We start from the raw sequence: 11,327 nt of genomic DNA on the forward strand, positions 1-11,327 counted from the left end.
GACTTAAAATGATAAAATCACAGTTGTTGCGCACTGCGGGGTTTGCACTGTTACAAAGATACCTAATTAATCGTATTCAATGCGCTCTATTGACGAAAGCAAGTGTCATTATCCAATAGGAAAGCAGTATACAGTTCTTACATTGTACTCGGTATTAAGAAAAGACCCAGGAAGTTTACGGCTTAACAGTAACAATTTCATTAAGCACTGCCTACTTAAAGGACCGGCACACCTGTGACCATTGAGACAGTTGTCATTTGGACTTCGGAGGCTTAACATTACAGGGAACATCAAGGAACTGATACGAAGCTATTAAAGAAGACAAAGGAACGTATTGGTTTGTTTGAAATTTCTACAGAGCACCTCGGAGAATCGTTCCATATAGAATAAAGGCTCGGAAGACGGAAGGCGAAACTCTTCGATCTTGTGGAGCTTCGTAGATGATGGCGAAATTAGGTATGTTCGATCTCAGACGCTAGAAAAAGTTGCATTTGAAGATTTAGCATTGACATTTACTTGTTTTAGACTTCAAAAATATAAATATCTAAAGTTTTGATTAGTTTACAACATTTACGGTACTAACAACATATCAAAAGTAAATTGCTATTTCAATAACAGTTTCTAAATCGTACGTCGACTGTTTGGCAAAACCCTCAATAACATTGCAGCTACATTTTATTGGCTGACTCGATAAAATCTTACTGTTAACAAAACTGTATTTCTTCGTCTATGGTGAGAAGAAAAATGTACAAATATTGAATTTGCTACATTTTATTTGTATGAGCTGCCTTAAGGTTATCTATATTTCTTCTTTAAATGATTAAACTGTAACAATAATTGTTCTTAATCTTTCGCTGACGACACTTTCGTTACCTAATCACATTGAAAAGTGGTAAAGGCATTGCTATTCTTTCACAGTGCAGTAGAAACAGGTTTCTGTCGAAAACATTACATCTGGACTTGATGATATTAATAACTTCAATTGTTTACTTTTCAAACTGATAACCAACATGAAGTATTAATTGGCTTCTTCTACATCCCCACTGTGTGCGGCACCTCTATAGTAGTTTCATTTACAGTTGAAGTTGTCTCTGTGTACAAAAAAAACCACACCATGTCTCATGAGAGAAGCACCAAGGCTTCTCCTTTTCTCCGGTATTGACTATCATGTTTGTTTACAGAATGTCAGCACATAATACTCTTGGTGATAGTCCAGCTCATTGCCCTACACACAGCGACAGCCTTCCTGTATAGGAATCAAGTTATACGGCTGGGAAAGAAATCTACGCTACCACATTCATACACACCAAAAAGCCAGTTTAGTTTCTTTGACAGCGACGGCAATGGAAAACTATCTATTGAAGAGTACGAACGAGTTCCCCAATTTAGAATCACGGCATTGATGGATTCCTTTGATTCGGCAGACTTAGACGGTGAGATAAAAATCCATTCCATGCCTGTAATATTTATTTCGTAAATGTCATAATTATAAAGATTTTACAATTCTTGTTATTGAACTTAACCGAAATAAGATATTGTAGTGAATTTGTTGAAATATGTATGTGCCTAATTTAAAAGACAAATGTCAAAGTTCCGCAACATATTCGCTCTTGTTTATACTGTTTTATGTGAGCATGTTAACTCGCACCAACTTCAGCTAGTTGCTTACCTGCATTGCATCATCCGAAGTATGTATGTATGTATGTATGTATGTATGTATGTATGTATGTATGTATGTATGTATGTATGTATGTATGTGAATGCGAACGTATCTGTGAAACTGTCTGTTTATCTAATATGACATACAGTGTGGTAGTTTGCTCTTCAATGTTTGTTTGTAATTTATTGACTGGATTCGTGCAGCTAAATTTCGGATGATGAATCGTTGTAATGAAAGCATGAATACCAAAATTATTATATAAAAAAGAAAACGCGTTATAAAAGCTTGATGTCATTTGAAGTGATCTTAACAGTTTTACGGTTAATACAACACGTTTAATAAAACGTCATGGAAAGGTTGACTGCAAAGCCAACTCAATCTCATTTTTTAGGATTATTGCCATCCTTAAATCCTTCTAAGTATAATTCCGCAAAGAGGAACACCTGTAAACGTTCATTTAAAACCTGCGTATCCGCAAGCACCTATTGAAAAGGATTTTGCTATTTGTTCCATTTGATGTTATGGCCGTTATTTCTCTTTTTCTCTCTCGGCGAACAGCGTTCCGGATTATATCCATTAGTAGAGTCTAGAGACAGAGACAGACACTTTCTAATGTTCCAGATAATAATCCCTTACTCACGACTCTTATGAAAAGCATTGGCCTGTAATAGATTAACTCACTCAAACCGCGTTGATTTATTCCTATGTAAAAGTCTCGTTCTTACAAACGATATATCAAAGTCATTCCGAAGCCAATGTATTCTTTGTTGTACTTTCAAAAGCATTCTAAAGCTTCAGCCAGGCCAAGTTAACTTCTCTGTTTTTGACATTTTTATGCGCTGTATTACTACCAAACCAGAAAGACTATAGAATTTCAATGAGACAGTATGATGTTTGTTTTACATCTCACGCACCGTTTTTTTGCTACGAATTAAACAATTTAAAGTACATGCAATGATAACGCGCAAACATGTGAAATGTTACATTTTACCTCACTTTGAATACAAATGAAAAGGTTTGTTTGAAATGTCCTTGCTTCATCAAACAGTGTGTATATTTGTGTTCATAGTAAGATAAAATGTATCACTGTATATGTTTGCATGTACGATGCCATTGTCTGTATTTTCAAATTGTTTTAAGTATGTAATCCCCAGCAAGAACAGTGTGTGAGATGTAGAAAACATTGTACCGCCTACTTGAAATTCTATAGTCACTCTGGTTTGGTAGTAACATTATGTATTCACGGCTGTATACTGAGTTTATAATTGCCCATATCAACGTTGTTTCCTGTGTTGACAACTATTGACGTTTAGTAACGCAAAATGCCACTTCTACTCAAACGACACGCATCCATCACTACTCAATACTACAGCCAAAGAAGTGCAGTTAGTACTTAAGGTCGCGATAAGTTTAAAATTAGAAGTTAACTTTTATTCCATTTGCTGCGTCATAGGTAACATGTATTGCTGTTTCTTAATATCATTCTTCTTATTATTTTTTCTTAATATTAGAATGTACACCACACACAAACACACACACACACACACACACGTATATATATTAAATATTTCACATTACGTTTGCATATTTACCAACTTCAACACAATTATATTCACTTTAAACACAATTCTTAATGAAAAACTATAAAATGCAATGATTAAACTAACTATTTTCTGTTCTATCCTAAGTAACAGACGTGGTTTATTTCATTCCAACATCACTTGTCAATTTGTTTCACTCCCTGTACCCCAGTCAAAGTGAGCGATCCTTTATCATTCAAAATGACTGAAGTGGAACTAGCTAGGTTAAAACACAACACATCTATAAAACTTAGTGGCAAAGTATAGTGTCCATAACTGTCCGAGAGAAAATGAAAGAATCACAATACTTTTTTGTTTAAATTTCGGCAATGAAAACTATGATATTACAAATAAATTACACATAAGGTAGAATGCGCTTCTCGGAGACATTTATCTGAAAAACAAATTTCTTTAATTCTCTCCAAACTTTGCTATTATAAAAAGCTTGTTTTTGGTCCTAATGAAAGAAAATGTTGGTTTTCACCATCTTGCTTTCATTGAACTCAATTTATTTCTTATAATATTGGATTCTAAAATGATTAAATTTTTGACCTCTGGTTAAATCCAATATGTACAGAGAACCCATACGACTTTAAATGAAAATAGGTTGGAATTTGAATAAAGTAACAAGAACAGTTTAAGAAGTTTATTTCAGAGTTGCATTCTTCGTAAAGCTATACGTAATAATAGAATTTAGATGTATTGCATTCAATTTATTTTTTTAATTATAAGAATGAAATATGAAGAGATTTACCAATTTGTAAAAACAGTTGGAAAAGGTAAAAATGGTACATTTTTATGGTTTCCTTAAAAATAATTTGATGCACCAAAACGATTATCAAACAACGTCTTTCTTTAAAACCTTTTCAATAACGCAAAACTGACTTTTTAATATTCTTGAAGACTTCACAAATTTCATTTAATTCTTACAGAGCAAACTTCGATCGCAAAAATCTTATTCCGGAATAATGGGCCTCCAAACTTTGCTATATGGAAGTTTGCGTCTGGTGTTTTTGAAGTAGTGAAGGAACTTTGGGCCCTCAACGTTTTGATTTCAAGAAACTCAACAATCTTACATTTTCTCATAGAGAAAAGGCAATTGAGGTCTTTATTTTAAAAAATGTATACGGTAACCTTTGATTTTTTTTCTTGATTTGAAGTGAGAATTGGTTTTTTCTTGAACAAAGTAACAGTAACAGTTTGAACAGTTTTTTTTCGAGGCGCCTTTCATGTAAACTAGATAGTAGTACAATTACAGGCATACTGGAACTACTTTCATTTTTTTTAGAAATAGTGACAATGACCATAATCTTTTATAAATGCAATGCTTCTATTATATTCATTACTTTTTAGGTTTGGATGGTTTTCACGGTACTCATTTTTCAGTCACATCACGTCATTCAATAAATTTCACGTCGATAGACAATGTTGAAGGCTTGGCACTAGTCTCAATAAATCTAACTTTACATGATAAAATAGTATCTAAGCCACATTAGTACAAATTAAACTTACTTTGAAGTCTATTAACCTCTCTGTAGAAATGGGAACGCAAATAGTCTTTCAAACGATGCGACTGAACAATTTGTTACGAGCCTAGCTATATGATAATACGTGAACGCTTGAAAGAAAGATTTACCATTAAGGAAATATATAACACAATGTCGGTATTGGACTTAGTGTCGACATAATGCTACTGGCATTGGTTATACTGTTACAATTCAATCACGTTGTAGAAATAAGGTTGCGTCTAAAGTTACTTTCCGCAATAGCTATCTTTCCGTTGCCCTCAGCCAACTACAATATCACGATATATTTGCCAAACTGAGGTGTGTATGCCAACGATTTTGTTTAGTTAAGCACATTTTGGACGTGTCGTTCAACTTTAAGGTAATGAATTGAAACCCTTTTTCATCTAAAGAACCAACAAAATCAAACTTGTCATGATTACAATTTAACTTATAAATTACGATGTACGTCAAAAAAAATGATAATTTCCATCTAAATTGAACAGTTAATTTAAATGAATTGTTTTTCTAGTTTTTATCGATTCAAAGAATGTCAAACTTATCCTAAACTTACCCTGCTACACATATAATACAAAGTGGTGAACAGAACAGATGTGAAGTGATGATACTAGATAAAAAAATCAATCATCATTTATTGAAAATTTCTAACAATTCCATGTTAGAAAAAATCTACTTAAACAAAATTTAAGTTGCTGACGGAGTTAGTAAGATTTCACGGCCACTAAGCTTATCACAACGATTATCATTTGCATTTTTGTTACCAGGATTATACTACAAGAATGACTATAACATTTTAAGCCTGTTAACACGAAATGTGTTTAAGTGGTGTGCTTTATTGACGATATCGTGACACATACAGCTAGTTTATTTTACAGCTGCCATTGTCTCGGCAATTTTAAACTAAGAATATGCAACAAAAATGTTTTCGACTCAGAGCACATGAGATTGCACATATCAAGGTGATTGTCTTAACGTGAAATCCGCCTCGGAAATAAACTTAAACATTTTGATGTTACATTTTTCGAGAAAACTCATTATCAGTTAAAATTATAATCAATAAATAAAACAAATAAATGAATAATTAAACAAATGGTAAATAAATAAACACATAAATATACAAATAAAAAATAAATAAATAAATAAATAAATAACAAAAAATCGGAGTCACCGTACATATTTTTCGAATTGCTGTCAAATTATTATCAATAGTAAGCCACTTTAGAATCCAATATGGCCGCCGAATACTATTTTAATTGAATGGGAAATCTAAATTATTGACATTTCCTTGACAACAAGATCCACATTTCTTTCATTAAAAGAACCAGAAGCAAACTTCAATAATATGACAAAGGTTTCAGAAAAGTGTTTAGAAAAACTTTTTAAAATTTTAATACAATTGAATGTACTTGAATACTCTCCATTCTAGACTATAGCAAGCTAAGAGAAACAAGGTAATAATATATAGGAATTATCAAATGAGATAACTGGTTAAATTGGTTTCATGATACGTCGAATTAACCAATACCTTCCAAGGTAACAACGGTATCTCAGTATTTCTGGAATATAAAATACGACGACTATATTAAAACTTCTGGGTCGTTCACAAATTTTACATTCAAATATTGTCTTTCGTTGCATTTACTTCCCATCATTATCTTTTCAAGACTGAAGGCTATGTATGAGTGCAAGTATGTTATGGTATGGTCAAATTTCTTGCTTCCTTCATTCATTTTATTGTCCACGCGTACGGTTGTAATTGTAGTGTAATAATCCCATCTACGAAGGTCTGTACTATGTGGTTACATGATTACGATGTGCATTACAGCATTAGCCACCACCCCCATCCCCACCCTCACTATTCCCACCCGTACTCTGTACAAAGCCATTGGTACATGGAATCTATTATGTGGAGTCATGGTGACCGGCTTGGAATCTGCAGGTTGCAGGTTCGAACCTCGATGTTGCCGTTTGTTTGCGAATGATTCAATTTTTGAGGACCTGATAGGATAGAGGTGACAATGTGAATGCTTTAATCCTATAAGATAAGGTGCAATGGAGCTCCTCGGGGAGTTGAAGCAAAGGGCCATTGTGCCACTATAGATCCGTGCCAGGGATAATAATTGTAAATCTCGTTGAACGCAGTGTCTAAAAGTACTATATAAAAAGTTATTATTTACTAGGCCTAAAAAATTGTGTGTTTCCGATTACGCTCAATTTTAGAATAGATGGTTTTAATTTTTTAAATTTTTTTTTCATGTGTGATTGTCTAGTTCAGGCAGTTATGTTTTCCGTTTTTTTCATGTGGTCTCTGTGTTATTGGTTTCATCTCATCAAATGTACAGCCATTACAGATTGGAAGAATAGTTTTATATTGTCTTTTTAAGTTGATGTCATTTTCCGCATCCACTGTTTCATGCGATACAACACAAGTTTGGCGATTTTATGATTTTATTTATAGAATACGTAAAAACTAAGTTTAGGGACGGCAGTGAAAACTAGGTGGGGTCGGGTAACCGAAACCAAACAATGTTTTTAGGTCCTATCATTATTACTAAATGTATAAAAGATTTCGAATTTTTATTCAGAAGAGCAATTTATTCATATCCATGTGTTAGTCTATAAATTTGATATCGAGGAATTGTATTTTCCGGGAGGATTATGCATAGCCAGCATGCGCGAAGTCAACACACAGTACATCAACGTCAGTTGGCAAAACAACAAACTAAGGGGTAGGAAAAGTTAAATTAAACAAATGTACTATTATGTTCTTGCCACTGTTATTCATTTAAAAACAACATTTTAGAAACTCTTGAAATTATGAATAAATTAACATGGAAAAAGAGAACTGAACAGATAAAAAGTAGAAAGTTAAAACATGGCAGCAAATTTACAAAGTTACAACATTGTTAAACGTATATAATTATATAGAGCTTAATTTATGTAAACGTATAGCACAGTTACTTCATATAAAGATGTATTATGTAAATGTATTAGAAATACGCCGAATTGCTTGAAACGTGGTATTTTCTGCCCGATCAGTAACTGGATTGCATCAGTAATTATATGAAATTGAGTCTGGCACTTACTATCCACAAATTAATGGTATAACATACTGGTTTTAATCAGACTTAGAAATAAAATCAAAACAGTCAGTGAAGTGACACAGAACGGTGTATTAGTAGCTGCACTATACTGCAGTGAAGATATACAACAAAATGAAATTGCTGTGCTTGTTTAATGTATTTTGTTATGTGTCCGACCAAGAGGACGGATAAATGGGACAGTGAGGCTATTTGGAGAGAGTTCCTTGTTATCCCTACTACGTCTATTTTCTTGAATGCACTCGTTAAGCTGAAATGTTGAAAACAGACGCATGTTCGTAAGCACTCTACTAATCCAAACAAATGAGGTAACATGACTGAAGGTGACAGCCACCTTTTCCCCATACATTTTGTCTGTACGACAATGGCGTATATGTTTATACCATTGCATCAATACCGGATTTTCTCCAACCTTGTAAAAGGCCAAAGATAAGGTTCTAAGCTCCTTAAACAACTAATAACTTTTGGCGGGATTTAATTGTGAGATTACACGAACCTGTGAGTTCTCTTTAGACACGTTTTGTCAGATATTTATCGAGTGCTGCGTTGCCTTTGTACTTGGGTCGAATCTTATTTCTGATAAATTTTGGTCAAACTCTGGCAAATAGCTGTATAAATCAAATACGACGAATAGCGACGAGCTTATTGGACATTTATTGTAAGCCAATCAAGTTATTTGTTACCATTGCTATTATGTAGTCAACTTCAATAATTTCTTGCATCATTTTATTACACGAAAAATGCGGCTGTATTATCGCCGATAAAAGTGCTTGAAAAAGTAAAATCATTGTTGGTACATTTTCAAAAGTTAGGATGGAGAAAACGGGTGTGCACATTTAGAAATAATGATCTCAGTTACAAGTACTGCCCGTTTCATCTAAGTGTTCACTGGCTCTGTTTGATACCACCACGTAAAAACCAATTAGATCGCAATTTCTAGCTAAATTGGGTCTAAAGATGGTACAAACCATTTGAACCTACTGCAACTAGTTGCAGGCACACGGGCGCCAATGTCTTGATGCCTGCTCTTGATATCTGCATCATGGCACATTAGTTAATTCTATTTAGACAGAACATCACAATAAACTGTATTCATTTAATATTGCTATCTTAAGTGTAGCATGTGAAGTTTCTTATTGGTTTCTTTGTGGTTGTGTCAGACGCAGCCAGTGAACACTAACATGGTACTGGCAGTAATTGACGACTGCGTCGTAAATAGTGTTGTAAGCTTCTCTTTATGAATGCGTACGTGTAAGGATTATATGTAAATATACAATATTAGAAAATTCCATGCAAAGGCCAGTTCAAATTCAAGTTCTAGTTAAATTTGGGTAAGAGCAATGGTCTGCAGCTGGCTAAATATACAAAACATTGGTTCAGAAATTATTTTATCTCCACTGGTATCACAGTAACAACACAAATCCCTGGGATAAAATGTAACATTTCATGTTCGTGCGCGCTAATCAGTGCCTGTATTTTGTTTTTGTTATTCGTAGCAAAAAATATGTGAGATGTAAAGAACATCGTGCCGTCCAATAGGGAACTTGCAAACCCGCCATGTTTAATGTTGCATCATGGGAAATGTGATAATAATACCAATCAATTAGCGTCGTAAACAATAATGTTACATTGTCTGTAACCACAAAATAATCCATTCATAGTTACCCTGACAATTGTGGGAGGTTTATTTTATCAGTAGCTCCAGATTAGGTATTACGATAACCACAGATAATCCCATAGTCCTTCGCGTCTGAGCATGCTCAGTCTGGATTGCAAGTTCCCTATTGAGACGCTATAATCTTTCTGGTTTGGTAGTATTTGCATTCCCGTTACATTGACATGAATTTCCGGTATTACTTATTGTTTCATTACGTATGAGTATATAGTCGTATCAAATGTAGTGTGACGTCACATGATCATCACTACGTCCAGTGTGTTTTTTAATTCTATGCCATAATATACGGCTGTCAAATAATACCAACTTTTGTTCAATTAATAAATGTATTAAATTACAGAAACATATCGTTAAGAAAATTTAATGCATTTGTTGTACCTTATTATCCAAATATGTAAAAAGCCATTTTCGATTTTTGATCAGTCCACATTATAAAAAAACCGTTGTCGAACTACCAACATTTCCCCTATGATTTTTCGTCTATCATCATACTTGCCATTTAAATTTCTATTTTTACACCTAGATACTTGACAAAAAGGCTCGTGCAAACATTGAGTCAAATATTCTCCAACTACCTCATCTAGTCACGACAGTTGTATGTCTTGTTAGCTGAAATTGACAACATACGTTTATGTAAATTTGTGATTTGGGAATTGTAACGTGAGAATCGCTCAATAAATCAATGATGTAAAGTTGAGATAAAACGTCTTTACAATGAAACATATTGGAAAGACGAGGCAATTAGAGTAACACGATTTGACTTCGGTCTGAGATGTACAAAGCGTGGAGGGCGGGAAGGGGTATGAGGTATATATACTGTTCTTATTATATATATATATATATATATATATATATATATATATATGTATATATATATATATTATATATATATATATGTACACACACACACACACACACACACACACATATATATATATATATATATATATATATACAAATACGTATTTATTGATTTAATGAAATATCTATTGACTTAATGATGAATTTCAATACAATGAAGCTTAAAGGAATGTTATTCAAGTCAGTCAGTACAGTCAGTCAGTCAGTCAGTCAGTCAGTCTGTCTGTCTGTCTGTCTGTCTGTCTGTCTGTCTGTCTGTCTGTCTGTCTGTCTGTCTGTCTGTCTGTCTGTCTGTCTGTCTGTCTGTCTGTCCGTCCGTCCGTCCGTCCGTCCGTCCGTCCGTCCGTCCGTCCGTCCGTCCGTCCGTCCGTCCGTCCGTCCGTCCGTCTGTCTGTCTGTCTGGTCTGTCTCTCTGTCTGTCTCTCTGTCGGCCTGTCTCGATCGGCCGGTCTGTCTGCCGTATTGAAGTTGAAAGGAAGTTTCCGCCGATTGCTGTTTTTCTTATTACGATATTTCCATTCTAAACTGCTCTATATCATTTTTTGTAGGTGATGGACGCATAAACGACTTTGAATTCTTTTCGAAAATGGCCAAAGTGCGGTATAGTGCGCAACAGGAAATGTAAAGAAGTATGAAGTTATGCTGGGATTCAACGCGGGCCTCAATCATCAAGAGCGAGAAAAAACAACAACAACAACAACAACAACACTCACCAATATAAAGAATAAATAACCATACTTGCGGAAGTTATTTTATTAGTCTATTTTCGATTTTGCACCTGCCCATTACTACGTTTGACTACCGAACACTCTCACAGTTCTAAGACATTTGTTGCATTATCATAGTTTTAAGAATTGTTAAATTATTTCAAGAATGTTGAAGAGTTTGGTAATAGAAACCTACATGTCCTTACAAACGTTTTAT

At 34.2% G+C, this 11,327-nt stretch overlaps 1 protein-coding gene across 1 annotated transcript; it reads left to right on the forward strand.

The window, feature by feature from the left end:
* Positions 1-262: 262 nt before the first annotated feature.
* LOC144447070 (uncharacterized) lies at positions 263-11,083 on the forward strand. The gene is made up of 3 exons (XM_078136967.1): positions 263-456; positions 1,182-1,433; positions 10,952-11,083. The coding sequence occupies exons 1-3, from the start codon at positions 441-443 to the stop codon at positions 11,026-11,028; spliced, it is 345 nt and encodes a 114-aa protein (XP_077993093.1). The 5' UTR covers positions 263-440; the 3' UTR covers positions 11,029-11,083.
* Positions 11,084-11,327: the final 244 nt, after the last annotated feature.

Source organism: Glandiceps talaboti, chromosome 16 (assembly GCF_964340395.1).
Source record: "Glandiceps talaboti chromosome 16, keGlaTala1.1, whole genome shotgun sequence".
In the NCBI taxonomy this organism is placed as follows: domain Eukaryota; kingdom Metazoa; phylum Hemichordata; class Enteropneusta; family Spengelidae; genus Glandiceps; species Glandiceps talaboti.

What these genes read in the sequence shown, in the direction of transcription:
- LOC144447070 (XM_078136967.1), top strand. An exon ending in TGATTCGGCAGACTTAGACG is followed by an intron (nt 1,434 to 10,951) that starts GTGAGATAAAAA and finishes CATTTTTTGTAG; the next exon opens with GTGATGGACGCATAAACGAC.